General features: G+C 33.8%; 2 protein-coding genes across 11 annotated transcripts; one reads left to right on the top strand and one right to left on the bottom strand.

Moving 5' to 3' along the window:
- Window positions 1–1,639: 1,639 nt before the first annotated feature.
- On the top strand, window positions 1,640–6,146 carry LOC107919887 (serine/arginine-rich splicing factor SR30). Of its 10 annotated transcripts, none has more exons than XR_005922675.1 (14): window positions 1,640–1,796; window positions 1,910–1,999; window positions 2,281–2,346; window positions 2,434–2,508; window positions 2,594–2,699; window positions 2,783–2,829; window positions 3,070–3,127; window positions 3,350–3,399; window positions 3,525–3,581; window positions 3,666–3,781; window positions 3,914–3,964; window positions 5,042–5,135; window positions 5,605–5,638; window positions 5,733–5,796. XR_005922675.1 is itself a non-coding variant. In XM_041108699.1 (14 exons), the coding sequence occupies exons 2-14, from the start codon at window positions 1,916–1,918 to the stop codon at window positions 5,890–5,892; spliced, it is 822 nt and encodes a 273-aa protein (XP_040964633.1). In that variant the 5' UTR covers window positions 1,640–1,796; window positions 1,910–1,915; the 3' UTR covers window positions 5,893–6,146. The 10 variants fall into 10 exon arrangements, 6 of the variants coding, with proteins under 6 accessions (XP_040964633.1, XP_016704795.1, XP_040964635.1 ...); XM_041108699.1 differs by lacking the exon at window positions 5,042–5,135 and adding an exon at window positions 5,878–6,146 and having other exon boundaries at window positions 5,733–5,795; XM_016849306.2 differs by lacking the exon at window positions 5,042–5,135 and adding an exon at window positions 5,878–6,146 and having other exon boundaries at window positions 3,866–3,964; window positions 5,733–5,795.
- Window positions 6,147–6,310: 164 nt separating this feature from the next.
- On the bottom strand, window positions 6,311–10,165 carry LOC107919886 (E3 ubiquitin-protein ligase RFI2). Its single transcript, XM_016849302.2, has 6 exons — window positions 9,633–10,165; window positions 8,880–9,049; window positions 8,454–8,512; window positions 7,864–7,889; window positions 7,377–7,761; window positions 6,311–7,059 (listed from the first exon to the last, which is right to left on the bottom strand). Exons 1-6 carry the CDS (start codon window positions 9,826–9,828, stop codon window positions 6,570–6,572), a joined length of 1,326 nt encoding a protein of 441 aa, XP_016704791.1. The 5' UTR covers window positions 9,829–10,165; the 3' UTR covers window positions 6,311–6,569.
- Between the last annotated feature and the right edge of the window lie 8,483 nt (window positions 10,166–18,648).

The following is an 18,648-nucleotide window of genomic DNA, read 5'->3' as shown; positions in this document are numbered from 1 at the left end:
GTTTTCAAGTGTCCAAAGCAGATTCTTCACTGTTCATTCGGGTGTCAGCAGGAACTTACCTACTGCTCATGGTTTATGTAGACGATATTGTGCTCACTGGCAGCTCCGATCATGACATAGGTGAGGTAGTTCGCCAGCTTCACAATAAGTTTGCACTCAAGGATATGGGAGATCTCAGTTTCTTCTTGGGAGTTGATGTGAAACGGACAACTCAAGGGCTGATGCTTAGTTAGAAGAAGTATATCATGGAATTACTTCACAAAACTGGTATGCTTGGGGCAGAATCTACACCCACACCTATGGTGAGTACGCCCAAGTTAGCTGCTTCAGACAACAGTTCTCCGTTCTCTGACATTCACTTGTATCGAAGCATTGTAGGTATGCTTCAATATGTATGCATTACACGACCTGATCTTTCATTTTGTATCAATAAGCTCAGTCAGTTTATGACTTCTCCAAGCGATACTCATTGGAGAGCTGTCAAACGTGTGTTGAGGATTTGGCTGGCACATTGGATCATGGACTGTATTTTTCAAAGGGTTCATCAGACCTGGTGTGTTATTCGGATGCAGACTGGGCCTCATTGGTTGACGATCGTCGCTTTACGTCTGGTTATGTTGTGTACATAGGGCCAAATCCGGTTGCTTGGTGTTCAAAGAAGCAGTCAGTAGTGTCACGATCCTCTGCTGAAGCGGAATATCGCAACCTAACCAACTGTGTGTCTGAACTGTTGTGGATCAAACAATTGCTGGATGAAGTAGGCATATCAGTGCTCAAAACACCAGTCATTTGGTGCGATAATTCTTCTGCAGTGTCAGTGGCAGAAAATCCCACACATCATGCCAGGATGAAGCATGTTAAGATTGATCATCACTTTGTGCGTGAGAAAATTCTTGATGGTTTGCTTCAAGTTAATTTTGTTCCATCTAATCAGCAGGTTGCTGATGGTCTCACAAAACCCATTACACCGAAGAACTTTGCATGGTTTCGACGTGCTCTACGTGCTGTTTCTTTCGATGAACTTGGTATTCAAAAGTCAAACAAACCAGGGGAATGTTAGAGTAGTTAATAAGGTTGTTAGTGGCTATTAAAACTGTTATTCATTTTGTTAACAGTTAAGTAGGTAGTTAGCATACGTTGGTGTATAAAGACATGAGAAGTCAGTGCACAAAGATCAAGTTGTTCATAATGAGATAATTGTGAGTCATTCTTCTCTATAGCTTAACAGTCACTCCATTAGCAGCCTATCTTGATCCTTGCATTCCTTGATGTATTCCTTGAATAAACAATCTTTCTCCAGACCACAACTGCTGCTCATAAAAACCTTAGGCAATAAATAAATATGTCGATAACTCAAAAGCTTCCATGAAGCAACCATCCATTTTCTTGAAGATATCCTTATTTCTAAACTTCCGAGAATATTGTCTACAAACTTTTTACTTCGTCAAATTTGATATAAGCCACTAAAAAATCTAATACAAAAGTGATTTTAGAAGAAAATGATCCATTTTAATACATTAATTAAACTTACAAACCAAATTTCCGTAGCAAAATAACCACAACAGGCTCAAAAACACGTCTGACACTTTCAGGAAGGAGGGGGTAAAACCGTAAAGCAGCTTCAACTGGAAATTTCAAAAAAGAAAGAAAACAGACACGAACACGTGACAAACCTCTTTAATTTTCATCGTTTCAAAGCCACCCACGAAGCCCTTCTTCTATAACCTTCCAGAATTATCTATCATCTAAATCCCCTACAACCCAACCTTCCCTCTTCTCCAGCCCCCTTTTTATAGGTATCCTCTGTTCTTCCAATTTTCTTCGAAATTTTCCTATGTCTTGGATGAACCTGTTTATCACTGAAACCGCCATTTTTTTGTTACTTGATTAAGATTGGGTATTGTTTCAGGGAAAAATGGGCCGCTCAAGCCGCACGCTCTATGTGGGCAATCTGCCTGGGGATACTCGTATGAGAGAAGTTGAAGATTTATTTTACAAGGTTTTCTTTTCCCTTGTTATTCTTAAATCATCATCTATGTTCATTCTTGCAGTATTTTACTAAATAGTTTCAAAAGTTACTCTACTGTGACCTATTTTTAAAGTTTTAACTTTGGGTAGTGGAGATATGGCATAACTAGCTGTGTGAAAAAAAAAAAAAGAGGGAGAAATAATTTTGTTGGATTAATCAATTTTGGGTTTCCAAATTACTGTTTAACGCATTGCTTTATCTTGTTTTGGAGGTTTGCCGCTTGCTTAGTATTTTGTGTTTTTATATTGCAGTATGGACCCATTGTTGATATTGACTTGAAGATCCCACCAAGGCCCCCTGGTTATGCATTTGTTGAGGTGAGTTTTAATATTTTGTGATTTGAGGCAAAGAATAATAGGAAATCAGTTTTTAGGTTTCAGTAATCTAACAATTGCATATTGCAGTTTGAGGATCCTCGTGATGCTGAAGATGCAATTCGTGGTCGAGATGGTTATAACTTTGATGGGAATCGTCTAAGGGTTTGTAGCTAATCTTGTTTAGTTCATATATATTAGTTTAAAGCTTTCTACCTGCCTGACAATGGTTATGATTCTTTATTTTTAGGTTGAACTTGCTCATGGTGGGCGAAGACCTTCTTCATCTGTGGATCGTTATAGTAGTTACAGTGGTAGCAGTAGCCGTGGGCCCTCCAGGCGCTCTGACTATCGTGGTATGTATAGTTTTCCAGATCATCTTTGTAGTTTGGCAAACTGCTTCTGTGTTCAGTTAACCTCATAATCCCTTTATATGCAGTTTTGGTGACTGGTTTACCTTCTTCTGCTTCATGGCAAGACCTAAAGGTGAGTGTTATAGCTATTGCTTGTTCTTTACTACTCAATTCCTTTTCTGTGCTTGTAATTTTTCCTTGATTGTTGCCTTTTCGCATGGCTTTGATCTACATATGTGTGTGTATATGGAAAACGATGATAAAATACTAACTATTAAATTAGTTGAAGTTGTAACATGGTCTATGCATCAAGGTTTTTGAAATGCATAAAAGTGTGTTTTCCGTTTTAAATGATTTTTTGTTTTATGACCAGGATCACATGCGAAAAGCTGGGGATGTCTGTTTCTCTCAAGTGTTTCGTGATCGTGGAGGTTAGAATCCTTATCATGCTCCTTAACGCATAAGGACTTCATTCCATAACTATAGGATGAAATAGCTTAGATTCCTCTGGGATTTATGTATTGCTTATCAACATGATGCATTGCAAGTTTGCTCCTGCACATGATTTGCTTCTTGTTTACATTTATTTGACAGTTATCTTGAGGAAAAAATTATTTGATTTTTATATTAATGTTATTGCGTTTTCTTTACAGGCATGACAGGGATTGTAGATTACACGAACTATGATGATATGAAATATGCTGTAAGCCACTGTTCTTTAACCTTGTGGACTTTCTAAGTTTTGACTTGTTTACATGGAGTTGGTATTTGTGTATACTTTAGCTTAAAAGGCTATACTTTCTCTAATTAGCTATCTTGACTTAGCAGATAAGGAAGCTTGATGACTCTGAGTTTCGAAATGCATTTAGCCGGGCTTACATACGGGTATGTTTAGATGCATCTTAAGTCTTAGATCTATGCTTCTGCAACATTACTTGATGGTGTATCTAACTGTCTTTTTTTTTTTAGGTGAAGGAGTATGATTCAAGATATGATTCTAGGCGCAGCTACTCTAGAAGTCCTAGTCGTAGCCCATATAGTCGAAGCCCTAGTCGCAGTTATAGTTATAGGAGCAGGAGCAGGAGGTGAGTCTCCCTTCATGAAAATATCTGCTAGAATATTTACATTTCATCCCATTGAAGTTACCCTTAATTTAACCTATTCTACAGCAAGTCTCCAAGGGCCAAATACTTACATCGGTCTCTATCTGTATCAAGGTCCGTCTCACCTCGTTCCCGTTCAGTGTCACCTGCCCGCTCCTATTCGAGGTATGGCATAAGTTTAATTTTTTACGTCTTCCTTTTTATGTTGTTGATGCTTTTATTTTACCGCAAGTCTCGATTTGTAGACTTTATAAGTGAACTTGGTGACATTCTCGTTTTCAATATTCTCATTTTGTGTAAACTTAATACCCAAGTCTTTCTGTTCTTCTAGAAGCGAAATAACATCCGTGGTGGGATTTAATGCTGCTGCTCATTTCTTTTTCTGTCTTTTTTACTTCGATTAAAATACTTGATTGATATTGTGTTCCTTTTATTGAAGAGTCTTGACATGCATTTTTCATGGTCTTTGTGTGATGTGAAACCTTTTACCGTTTACTTGTAGTTTGGTTGGATGTCAGCTTTTGGCTTGGCAAAAAAAGGTGTGAACTTTAGTTATATTTTAGAGATAGAAGTGCTTAACACTGTTCTTCTAGTTTTTACAAGTATCACACTGTTTGTCAAGCTCTAGCTGAAGCAAAACTTTCCTTACAAGTACCTAAGTGTGTTTGTAGAATGGTTCTGGATGGTTGCTCCCTCATCAAATTTTGTGCTACTGCTTTTAAAATCATTTAAGTGTCCTAAAGGGGTGATTCAGCTTCCTATTGTAATCCATTCCTTGGTTTGTTTATGGTGAGCCACAGTTTCAGACTAGTCCATTTGTAATATTTTCTTGTCTACTCTTTTTTCATTTATTTTTCACGTAGTTTCCCGAATTCCACCTTTCTTTGTTTAATCAAATATTTGGATTATCTTCTATCAAAATAATTGGATTATGGAGTCTTATATTTTTTAATCACATTCTTCTCGGTATCAACTTGTGCCTTGGAATTTTGGACACCCATAAAAAAAACAGAGTTCTTCAAACTATTTTTGTTTAATGCGAGACCAAAGTAATTAGTTTTCCACATTATAGAACTTACGTTGTACTATTCTGTAATACGAACCCTTATTCTTTACCAGCCTGCAAATTACAGCAAAAAATACATTTTTTTTCCAAACTGGAGAGGGTAATACAGTAAAAGGCTTACTTGGTTCGCCAGTTATCATACCTTTTTCATAAGGGTTCCCTTGTTTCCTTGCTAGATCTCGCTCTTTGCGGCAATCCGGGGATTGGATGTTAGGAACTTGATGGGATGTGGTGCTCAAATGCCTGCAACTCATTTATTTTTTGGTTGAGGTAAATTTATTGTTGTTGTAGAGCACGTCCGGGAAAACCATTAAAGGTCTAAAATTTCTGATATGTGATGTATGGAGCACAAAGGGAGCTAAACTGGATCAGCATGTTAGGATGAGTAGCGATTTTAAAGGGGATGACTATGATTTAAGTGCTTTTACTTTTGCCACTCAATGCTTGACCATCAGGGTCTCTACTGTGCCACTCTTTGAATTTGAGGATATGCGTATCTGTGCCCCTATTCATTGTGGTTTGATCTTTAGCTATCATAATAAGCTTGTAAAGGAAAAGATATTTTACTGAACAGTGAGATCATTAAAGTAATAATTCTCCTTCCGCTGGTTGCTCTGGTTAAGATGGGTGATATATTCGTAATATGGAAGTGATGATGAGGCCTTGGGACCAAAAAAACAAAAAAGGTAGTAGAGGAATTTCTGGATATTGAAATCATTGTTTGTGGAACTTTTTGCAGATCTCGATCGAAATCAAGATCAATCACTCCATCTGTAAGTTGATTCTTACTTGTCTTTTGTTTTGCGAGGGAGCATTTGCAATAGTTTATCTTGTGTTGAAATCTTTATGCTTTGCTTGGATACACAGCCTTGCCCACGGAAACGCAGTCCAAGTAGGAGCCGAAGTGTAACTCGTTCTCATTCACCATCTGTATGTTACTTGCCTTTCGGTTTCTCTTAATAATTCTCATCGCTCTTGCTTGGTTGTGCTGAGCTTGTGTGTGGTTTGACAGGAGAAATCTGAATGATGAGATGGAGATGGAGATGGAGATTACAAAGACTAGCTCTTGAGAATAAGAGTAGTAGTTTAATATTTGGATGCCAACTATGATGACATTAAACTATGAACCACTTCTTTGTTGTTATAACATAATGGTTGGGACCCATTCTCTGGATACACCAATTTTACAGCCTCTAATTCCAATATTGTAAAAATTGCGGATTTTATTTTAGATATTTTCATTTATATTTTATGGAATACGTTAAACTTAAATTATGAATATATCCATCTAAATTTAACATTCATTAGAAATTTTAGCTTTCTGATTTAACTTGAAAATTGGAAGCAAGCTGTTTGTTTGTACTTTTGGTTTGGCTTGGAAAACTAGTTTATTTTAGACCTCAATGGTAAAATAACTTGCACCCATTCAAAGCTTAAATTCCATCTTTACCATCAAACGTTATTCTTTTTTCTTTTAATTATTTTATATCCTCAAAGCCAAAGGAAGTAGAGACCGAGTGAAGCACACCGCCAAGGCTATCATAAAGATCGTTTTCGGGCCACTTTTAACACAGTTTTCAGCCAGCCAGGATCCACAGGTTTAAGCATTCTTTCATCTGTCTCTCAAGCGTACATAACATTATGGTTTCATTCATAGTAGATATAGTTTGCCTCACCCAGGAGGGGGAATAAAGGAGTAAAACACTATGAACTTTGTGAAGGTGGCCTCCCAGATCCAAGCCTCTGGCGGAAGCTGCATCCGGGATCTGAACCACTGGTGGCAGCCTCATGGAATGCACCCCAACCTGGATCTCTCTCAACCTGGCTTAGTGAAAATGATGATAAATGGTCTCTTTCCCAAGCATGGAACTGAGATGACATAGGGTTTTCGGGCTCTTGAAAGTTCCGGCCACCTGAAGTACCTGATGGAATGAAATAGAAGCCACCCATATGGTCAGATGAAGAGGCCACTGGTCCTACATGACCATGTCCATGACCATGACCATGACTTCTATGGCTGCCCAGCCTTCGGGAGCCAGAAACAATGGGTGTCCGTAATGCTGGCAAGGTGCTAGGGTGGTGGTGTTGATAATATGCCTGGAGAGCTTGAACTCTATCACGAGCCCGGGCATTGCTACCAGGGTAAGGAGGGATAAATGAGGAAGCAACTGCACTTGCTATTCTAGTACCAGAACTGTGGAAATGCAGCATTTGAAATTATCAGCAGAGAAATAACAAAACCATTCTGTTTGATGTCTATACCGTATAAAATGTAACCCTCTAACTAAATGTTTCTATATTTTGGAATGATATTTTTGTCTAACAAACGAAGAAACATTCCAAAAAATCAAGCTCTATGTTTTCTCAATGTCTTATTTAAGCCTTTTTGGGAGTTCCCGTGAGGACTGTGAGGAAAGAGAACATGATGGATTTTGCATCTTCCATAAAAGAATAAACGAAAAGCAGTGAAAACTCAATCAAATGAAAAAAATCCATTACTTTGGGCTATACCTGTGGCTAGCAACAAATGGATGCATAAAAGTTCCCAGACTTGGCATATCTGAACTGTTCCTGGCAGACCTTTGACTGACAGGTGGAATTGAAGGTTGACCGGAACCACCAATTCGACGGTTAGATGTAGAGAATGGAGGGGAATGGTGCTCCCAACCTTGATAATGGAGATTCATTGCAGGAAAAGCATAAGATGGAGGTATCTCACTAGGCACAGATGGACCATTCCAGTGACCGTTGAAGCTAGAACTATCTGAAATACTTCCACTGGAATTTGAGGAAGAGGGATGAATCGTTGGCCCAAAGTAAGCTATATATTGGCATGGATGAGTAGCAGAAGAAGAATGTTCAGCAAAGATAGCATGTTGTCCAAGTAACTCATGATCTGCATTCCAATATAACTCATATCAGCATATTAGGCCAGACACCTTCACTAATAAAACCCACAATAACAAGCATTACTTAACAAAACAAGGAATTATCTTACATGTTGTAGGCGAAAACTCTCCCTGCCTGAAAAATAACAGAAGAAAATGACACATTAAGAAAAGATAATAGTTGGAACTTGACCACGGCAAGCAAAACTAAGCAAACAAAAATGTAATGATGTGTAAAGAAATGAAAGGAGAATTGTAGATGCGCCCATAGCACTAACATATTTAGGTTTGGGCATTTATTCATATAAATCTTACCAAAGAGGGCGCCATTTCATTGTTACTGTTCCAGATGTTAAAATTAGGTCCATTTGTCTCGGACTCACTTAAATTCCAGAGCCTTGTTACCGCAAATAATAAGTAGAGGATGAACCTTTTCTCAACTTCTAAATCAGTTTCTAACTAAGAAGATGCCAACTCTCTCCCAAAATTTCCACCAAACTCTGTCTCTCTCTCTCTCTCTCTCTCTCTCTCTCTCTCTCTCTCTCTCTGTTTATAGCAAAGATTAACCCTTAAAAAACAAAAAGCACAAGGTGGCAAACATTTGATGTGAAGAACAGACAACTGATCATCACTTCTCAGCATAGAAATTGAAGCAGAAAACTACTCCGATTCAACCTTTAATATATGAGAAAATGCTTACTCGAATGATGAAGGAAGTTGTGCTAAGCTTCCAAATGGACACCAATGAACTCCAAATGACTACAAAGAAAGAGCCAAAATAAGTAAGCAGCAAATGGATTTCAACTCAACTCATCTGTCAGCCTAAAGTGTACACAAATAAAGAAAGCAAACAACAAACACTAACATGGAGACATGATTGTATAGGTTTGCAAAGAACTTTGGGCAGAAATGATTGTACTTAAAACATACCTAGATGATGAAGATTAGTTTAAATCAGTGAAAGAACTTTGGTTTATTAACTAAGAGTTCAAAAAAACACATATCACTCAATAAATCAATAAAAAGGATGGTGGAACCGTATGTAAGGCAATAAAAAGTCATTTGGGTATGGCATGAAGCCAGAAATTATATGAAAAGAATTTGCATAGCAATGTTGCTCCATTACCATTTCAGAGAAACTTAGATCATAAATGTCGTCATCATGTGTCAAATCATCCACACTAAATTCTGGGTTTGAACGGCAACCATTGGCATAAAGCCATTGACCTTTTTCAATTTTTCTACAGTTAGGGCATTGCATTGCACCCTTTATATTGAATGCTGAACCAATGCAATCTGAAAATAATAATTAAAAAACATATAAATATAAATTAGAACCTTAAAAAAGGATTTTAAACAATCATTTTCTTACACGGTCTGCCAAAAACAACAAATGTAACATACAGAATACTCTAAAATCCTTCAAATTGCCCCTCTCAGGCTGTTGTTCATCAAAATATATCGATAAAATCAGTGAAACTAAAGGCATAAATTTTTTTCTTCTAACTTGATACCCTTCGACACTAATAATCTGGGGAAACTGATTGCAATACAACATTCACTCTGATCATCCAATCAGCCAAAGCAATAGACCCACAAAAATGAACAATTTATTGGAACATCTAAAATCCATTAGATTGCGTCTCATTCAACTAGTTATGTTTTTTCTATGAAGCTAAACTATCATATCCAGCTAAAAGAATAGCAAAAATTGAAAAATTAAAAAGAAAAAGTTCAAAAGTTCTCATATACATGATCAATTAAAGGCGTCCGTGAAATTAACTGAGCAAAATTGAGCCCAGATCTTCAATCCCATTTTTTTTTTAGGAAAATATTTCTTGACAAAATCAGCTGCAAAATCTTGAGAATTTTGACTCACCCAAATGAAATTGATGACCACATTGAAGATTAGCCCACGATCGATCTCCATTATCAGTAACCGTTTCGAGGCAAATCGAGCATGAAACCGAGCCGAAAGACTTCCCTCCATTTCTGCAATCAACATTACCGCCACCATCACCTCCGTCACCGTCTTCCACCACTACATCATCCACACTATTGCTTCTTAATCCCATAATTAAAACAGTTATAAAGTTAAAATTAATCCACCCCCGGGATCTCAAAACCTAAATTCCCTAAAATTAAGAAAAAAGAAAGGTAAAATCATCCCCTCTTCCTCCTCCTCCACCTCCGATTCCAACCAGATAAAATTACTAAAAAGCAAAAAGAAGAAAAAAGACTCGTCGTCTTAAATTCCTTTATTGATTGACCATAGAAGAACAGAATTTAGATTTTCTTTTTTTGGAAGGCTTACGAGAAAAATGAGAAATTAAGTTGATCTCTTATTTTTCTTTTTAAATGTCCTTCTATTTCAATTTTTTCTCTTATTGTACAACATTTTTGTTTTCCTTCTTTTATTTTTAGAAATTTTTTTTTAAAACATGTTAGAAAAGAAACGTTATTTCCTAAAAATAATTTTTAAGGTTAAACTATTTAATTGGTCATCTAATTTTTAGGGTGTTTTCATTTTGGTCACTCAAAAAATATCTTTACAATCCCATCACTACCGTTAGAGAAGACTTTCATTTTAGTTACTCAAATGTTAAATCATTGATCACAGTTGAGGTACACGTCAAATCATTTTCACATTAAAAGAAATTATTTTTTTAAATATTGATCTAGATAAAAAAAATTTAAAAGATTAAAGCAAAAAAGCTATAGAAACTAAGATGATGAGTAAAAAATTATCAAATTGTTATTATACCATTACCGAAAATTTTAATTTCTTTTAATATTAAAATTTTAAATTTTAAAACATCAAAATCAAATAAATAAATTGTGATAATTTGTTATTTTAATATTGAAATAATTAATTTAATCTCCTAACATTTAAAATTTTATTAAGAAATCAACTTAAATAACTCATATTTAATAATTGTCTATGAAACTTAAATTTCTTTTGATTATATGATCTTGAATCTTCAATGCTAAGCCAAAAGCAAAGAAAATCCCTGCAATTAATTAAATTAATTGTTTGTTCTTCATTTAGGTAAATAATTGATGAAAAAAATATGTGTTTTGTTTGGCATAGAAGATAAAATTATTTAATTGAAAAGGTTTTTTTTTTTTTGCTTTTAGCTTAGCATAAAATATTTAAAATAATATAATCTAAAGAAATTTGGTTTTATATGCAATTATTAAAGATGAGTTATTTAAGTGATTTCATTAAGGATAATTTAAAAACATAAAATACAAATTTAAATTTCAAAAGGAGATTAAACTAATTATGTTCATTAATTTTAATATCATAGTAACAAATCTGTTGACATTATCAAGAGATTAAAATTTTCAAACGATTTATTTAATTGATTTTGATATTTTAAATACCAATGTTCGTCTAACCACTAAGCATAACCTTCATGTCGATCATCGAACACCTCCAAAAAATACTAGTCGTGGCTAGCCCAAACAAGCACCACACAAGTCACCCAAGAATGTCAACATGCACAATTCAACTCCTATCAACAGTACTACCAATACCCTCCACCTTAGTACTATAACCATTACCCCTAAAGCCATACTAGTGCCCCCCAACTCGATTAGAACTATCAAAATCCTTAATCAAGGTTTCAACTGTTTCATTTTAAATTATGGCACATGAGATATTATATCTAATTTAGTGGTTAAATTAACAATTTTAATAACGAAAGAACATTATTGATAGAACATTTATAGTTTAGAAATGTAATTATATTTTTTTTAAAGTTTGGGGACTAATTTAGAATGAGGTCATAATTTGGATATATATAGTGCAATTAACTCTTGTAATTATATATATGGTTTTTTTTTTTTTGTTCAAGAGACATGAGTAGTTTATCCCAGAAGTGAGAAGCCATTAGAAAGTAGATAATATTTTAAGGTGTGTAAATTTTCAAAAATAAAAAATACATAACTATATTGATTTTATTATTATTAGTTAAACTAGCTTTATTTGATAATATGTTTTGATATAATAAATTAAAATATTTTTGAATAAAAGTTAAAGTTTAACAAAATTGACAAAATGATAAAATCAAGGTTAAATTGTTTCAATTGAGTTAAGCATTTTCAACCAAGTTAAAATTGTTTTAAAACAAGTCAGTAAGTATCAATAGTTTTAAAAATATCGATACTCATTCTAAAACCGATACCAAATCGACATCTTGTTTTCAAGCAATTCAGCTAAGTATCGATCCAGCATCGATACTTTTCATATGGTATAGATAAAAGCTCATTGGTGTCAATATCTTTAGCTACAATGGTCACTAAACTTTGCATTAAATGTAAAAATTATCGATACCTTGTTAGCAAGTATCGATACTCGTTGTTGCAGGTGAATTTAATGATCTGGTATTTTCATCCCCAACGGCTCTATTAACTTCCACGACAACCCCAACGGTTGGAAGCAAATTAGAGGGTATAAATACCATCTTCCAAAAGTCCTACAATGTAACAACCCATTTTCAGTGGAGTCGGAAACAATGGTTTCGGGACCACAATTTTGACACTGATTTCGTATTTTATTGTTATTTATTTTATACGAGTCAAATATAGTTTATATTGAATTTTTATTTGATAAATTTTTGCTAGTTGAATAAATAGTCAAGATCAAAATAAGTTGCTTTTAAAGTTAAGTGGTTGTAGAAAATGAGGTATCGGGACTTTGTTTCTATAATCTAAGCCCATAAAATATATATGAAGTTGTTATTTTGGTATGTGAAAGTTCAGTTCAGGAATTTTATTGTTTGGTTAGTTAATTAAGGAAAAAGGATTAAATCGTAAAAATCGTAAAACTTAATCACTATTGAAATTTATTAAATAAATGGTTTAATTAGTAAAAATGGGATGACTTATATGGTATTTAGACCATAATAAATTTATGTGGGCGGTTAAAGGTTAATAATTAGTTTCTTGTGATGATATTATTTAGGGTAAAATAGTAATTAGATTACTAAAAACATAAACAAAATAAAAATAAAACAAGTTATTCTTCCTTAGATTTTTTTCCACCAAAATTATAGTGAGAGAAAACCATTAAAGAGCTTTAAGCTTTGGCTATCACAAAATTCATGCATGTAAGTGGTTTTTCTATACGTTTCTTGTAAATTTTATATTTTTGAGATCATTATAGCTTAATCTAGCTAACTCAAGGACTATTTCGTAAAACTGTTAAAGGCTTTGAAACTTGCCATTGATGAATTCTAGGTGTTCTTGAGATTAAATGATGAATTTGTAATCTTGATTGTTAAAAAGGAATTTTTGATAGTTTTAAACCTATGGAATAATATGAAATTTTGTAAAAATCTAGCATATTAAATTGAAATTTTCGAATGTTTAAAGGCTATATAGGGGTGCTAATTTGTTCGGTTTTGAATATTAGGGGTTAAATGTGAAATTTTAAATAGTTTCGATTTTAGGGACTGAATCGTATAAAATGTAAAAGTTTAGGGTAAAAGTATAAAACATTGTTACAGGGTCAAAAATGTAAATTTAAATATTTTATGATATTGTATTGGTTAATTGAATAAAATTATTATATATAGATCAAGAAATGGATCAGTTAGTTGATAAGCGCGAGAAATGAAAAGTCATCGAGTAGTCGTCATGTGTTGATAGCTACCGTATTTTGGTAAGTTCATAGTGTATTAATAAATATATTTTTGTACTTGCTACTTGCTGTAAAATCTTAAAAATTTTGAGATTGTAAATGTTTTGCATTAAGAACTATGAATGGTATGATTTCTAAATTAATGTAAATTATTACAGAATATGGAATTACTTATGTGGAAGTGCCTCTGATTTGTTAATGTAATGAATTCATTTAAATGTTTACTTGAACGTAGTAAACAATTAGGATACGATTGGCATGCCAATAGGGTTAGAACGCGTGCTTGTACGAGATTGTACTTCTGTGCCTCTATTAGCATTTCGATGCTCTCTGGTGTGTTTTGGGAAACTCGAGTATCCGAGTCATGTTACTATAGTTCATCGGGCTATAAAAATATGTACTAATGTTAAAATGATGATGCATAATCATTTGAATATTTGTATCAAGAATGATCATGTAAATATGTTTCATTATGGTATTAATGTGATGAAAAGTAGATATATATACACATATATGAATTGGCTTGGATTGAATCATTATGGAACGTGAAGCATATGATTAATCATTTTCAATACTAATTCTATGTGTTCTCGTAAATGATGGTCAGGTTTAATTAATCTAAGTTATTTAGTTTTCAAATTGTTTAATTGAGGTAAGTGATTTGAATTTCATCTATGGACTTACTAAACTACTTAAGCTTACTCTGTTTATTTTTTTTATTTTTTTGTAGTTAACATTTTGTGAAACTGGTTGGACGGATTAACTTCGAAGGTTACACTATCTAGCTTTTGTTTCGATAGTATGTTAATTCGTTATTTCGATTTTATGGCATGTGTATTGGGTTTTGAAGTTGTTGAACTTAAAGTTCTTGTTGAATTTGCAAGCTTGGTTAAAGTTGTTATAAAATGTTAAGTTTATGTTTTATATTAACCTTGTGATGAATGTAGAGTAGCTAGTTGAAATGTCATATTGACCCTATTTTGTGAGATGACGATTTATACCATTTGAATGGTAAGCATGAGTTGGTTTTTTTATGTATTGAAATGGTAGTTAGTTTTGGTGTTTTATTTGGTGAATAAATGTGGAAATGGTCATTTTGGTTTTGGTATCTTATGGTTTTTAGGTTGACTATGTTTGCCTTTGGAAAGTTGGTATAAATGTATGATTTTGGCATATATTATTTGAGTCATAGTTGATGACTGAATGAGATTAACATGTTAATTATATCTTTTTTTTAAATGATTGCTGTTTATGGTTAAATTGTGGTGCTAATAAGGGCAAATTGGTTAGGCACATGAGCTGATTGTGAATTGGTATATTTTGGCATATTTTGGCATATTTTGAATAGGTTTGGATGTTAGTTAATGCATGGCTTGTAACCTAAGAAAAGGTGTGTGAAATGTCTTGTGATTTAAGGTGTTTTTAGGTACATACGGCTTGAGACACGGTCTGCCACACGGCCATGTGCCCCACACAATTATACGACACGGTCGTGCGCTCTATTTAATTTTGGTGATTTTAGGTTCACACGATCCCAGAGAGTTACACGGCTTGACTACACGGCTTGACGACACGGCTGTGTGACCCTGAGTTACATAGGCATAAGTTATTACATGGTTTGGCCACACGACCATGTCTCTACTCCATACGGGCTGAGTCCTGTCACATCTAATAAGTTAAAGAAAAGTCAAAGTGTTAGTTGGTTGTTGTTCATTCCAAAATAGAAAATAGATTCGATACAATTTATTTATTTTATTTATTTGAGTTCCCATATCTCGATAACGGGGTCTGTTGATTCGTAATCATGCTCTGTAGGGTATATATATATAGATCATGTCACTGATTGCATAAGTGTCACAAGACAACTCGATATTTAATTTAAAAAAAAAAAGAATTTTAATATTGAATTTTCTTTTAACTAACTTGATAACTATTTGGCTTGCTATAGAAAAATGATAATATCATGATAAACAATTAGAGTGCATTTAAATATCTTAATACCTATTTCAATTTTCTTTTACTTACAAGTTAAATTATTTTTTATTAATTTCGTACATATTACAAATGTGTTGGTATTATTATTAGTTTCAAACCTTATGTTTCATGTAACACCCCAAACCTGGCCTAGAAGTTTAAGCCAAATTTGGAGGAGTTACATCAATGCATTGAAAACAGGTTTAGATAAGAATTCAGAAAACACTCAAAACTTTACTTGATTTGTAACGAAAAGCTTTTCGGAGTCTTAACTTTGAAAACCAAAAATCCATTTTAGTCGACTTAAGTGATTTTGTAGTTTCGAGTTAGAAATTCCAGTTACTAATGAGATTGGCATAAAGCAATGGGAGTTCAAAAACATATTACAAAACCCAAAAATTCAAATCATAGTTACATCAGTGTAAAAATAATCCGAACTCCCGTACGTCGTCCGGTCCTAAGTCAGAAATTTTACCTGAACAGATAAAGATAAGACAAGGGTGAGCTACAAAGCACATTATATAACGAAACTCAAATACAAATAAACATATCACAACATATAAATCATAGTAACGCAGAGAACCTAATAGTAGTCATATAACCTGCACGGAACAGATCCAGAGTATCACAGACATTTCAACAATAGTAGTACAACAGATCATAACAAAACAAAATAGAACAAAGCAGAACAACAAATGTATGTCTATGTCGATGCAGTATTTTTGAAAACCAACCAGAGTGCAGATTTACCAGAAAACATCCTACCCAACTCTGCTACACACCAAAATAGAGTTTCCCAAAATTTGTCCAACCAAAACACACCAATAGATAATTATGACAGTGTCACCTAAATTTGCAGTTAAAACTGCCAGATTAGATACATGTGGTCAAGCCACTATATTGCAGTCAAGCTGCCAAAACAGAATTGTGGATAAACCACCAGATAATGCAGATCATTAAACTGCCAGAAATTTCCTCCTTTCACATCATCCCAAATCCCATGCAGTATGTCATGCCATGCACATAAAGAGTCAGAGTGATAAGCATGTAGATCATGCTATCATACAATAACAAAATCAATAGGCATGTGAGTCCATGCTTTGTAAAACAAATTTATCAAATCTCAACAGATCACATCAAATTGCCATGAAGTCATATTCATGGTTATAAATCAGAATTAATACCAATCAATTCAACATATTCCAATATCACATATTCTTAATCAACAGAGTAACATAGGAGCGTACCATCAAACTTAACAGAATACGGATCGTACCTGGATAATTCACATACCTCAACGTATCCAAACAGGAGTACATTATACATTAACAATCACTTTTACTTATCTTAAATCAAAATAGACATAAGTACAGGTAGTTGATTATACACTAACATATCAATAATTCCTGAGTTTTATAGCTTAGTATAGATCATACAGACCTTACGGAAGGCTTACGTTCGATCTAGACGGAGTTCACGGCCCTAAGGAAAATTTTCCGAATCTTGACCCATACGCTCTTGTGGATCCACTCAGCCTAGGTGACTGGCCCGTGTGGCCCACACGGCTTAGCGCACATCTGTGTGGCTCTGTTAGTGACTCACACGACCTCACACACGGCCGTGTGGTCCCAAATAGTGAGTTATATGTCCTGGACACACGTTTGTGTCCCTATCTCGTGTGACCTTAAATAGTGCCTCACACGGTCATGCGGCTCACAGGGCCTACCACACGGCCGTGTGGCGTCGAAGGCCATTTTTTCTGACGTTTGCAAATTGCAGAAATTCAAGTTTTTGATACCCAACTAATACGGATTCGATGCAAAAGCAACACAAATGAACTCTTGTCCCTAGAATGACAATCAAACCTCAATCAAATGATCTCTATAACTATTTCAATAACTAACATATTTATAACCAAAGTTCCGTCGAAAACTTTCGACACAAACCCAAAATCTATAAGGCCCCGAAAATAGGTCTAGTAGTTTCGGGTAAGTTTACCGAACTCCGAGTGAAAATTAAGAATTAATCAAGTTAATTAGCGATTTATATTCTCAATTAGTTAGCTTAGTTTCATCTAAAAACTGGTAAATAATATTCCGAAAAATAAAAATATTTTTAGAAAAAATAATTTTATGGTTTTAAATAATTTTTGGGTAAAAATAAATATTTTGGGTTAAATTGAAATTTAAAAAATAATTTAAAATGGGGGTTTAATTGGGTGATTTAAAATATTAATTAAATAGGACTAATTTTAAAAATAAAGGAAATGTGTAAGAGGTTTTGCAACAAATAAACTATATTTTCAAAATTTTGGAAGGAAATGAGCAAATTGTAAAACAAGGGAAAAGGGGGAGTGACCTAATGGCAAATTCCCTAAATTTTGAACATCAGGTGGGGTTTTCAATTTTAAAAACTCTGCAATTACCTCACTTTTCACTCATTTTTCACTTGAATTGAGAGTTTTTTCTCTCATTTTTTTTGCTTGTTTTCATAAACCAAATACCATAGAATAGATCTAAACCTTTTCTCTCCCAAAATTCTCTCTAAAATCTCTGAAAATAATTTTCAAAGTTGGGCAAAAAGTCATCTAAATTTCTTCAATCATTTTGATTCAAACTTCAAAATCAATGATTTGAGTTCAATTGAAGGTAATCCTCATCTCTAAACTTATTTTTAAGTTGATTTCAATCATTATTTGTTAATTAAAGCAATTATAATGGATTTCAAACTTTAATTTCTTCTTTCTTGAACTGAGGATTGACAATGGTGGATCTTTAATTTTGAGTTGGAATCCAAATATTAATGGATGTCTAAGCTCAAAATAGGTCTAATAAGAGGTTTTTAATCTTAAACCAAAAGATTAAACACGTTTTATGGATCAATTTTGAGAAATTCGAATTTGATCAAGAACATGGATGATTTTTCTGAAAAATTACGAAACGAATTAAATGATGAAAGTAACACTTAGCATACATGTTATTGTACTAGGAATGAATATTAGAAGTGATTTGAGGTGCTGAAAAGGGAGTTTAGTTGAGGAGTTTCATATTTCGACTTAGTTGTGCAACATCGGTAAGGTAGTTTAGAGTAATGATTTAGATTCATATACTTTATCAAATTTTGTGTTTCTTGTTGTTATTGTTAGTATGTAATGCATACTTTGTCTCTGTTAAAGCTCAGCATTAAGAGGAGAAACATACAAATCAAAATTGAAGCTCAAACTTGCTTGTTTGAACACATCTTTGCTTAAAAAGCTAAGTTTAGAGGTGAGTGA

Source organism: Gossypium hirsutum, chromosome D13 (genome assembly GCF_007990345.1).
Source record: "Gossypium hirsutum isolate 1008001.06 chromosome D13, Gossypium_hirsutum_v2.1, whole genome shotgun sequence".
Classification (NCBI taxonomy): Eukaryota; Viridiplantae; Streptophyta; class Magnoliopsida; order Malvales; family Malvaceae; genus Gossypium; species Gossypium hirsutum.
The sequence above is the reverse complement of the archived record's forward strand: the minus strand, read 5'-3'. Positions and strand labels throughout refer to the sequence as shown.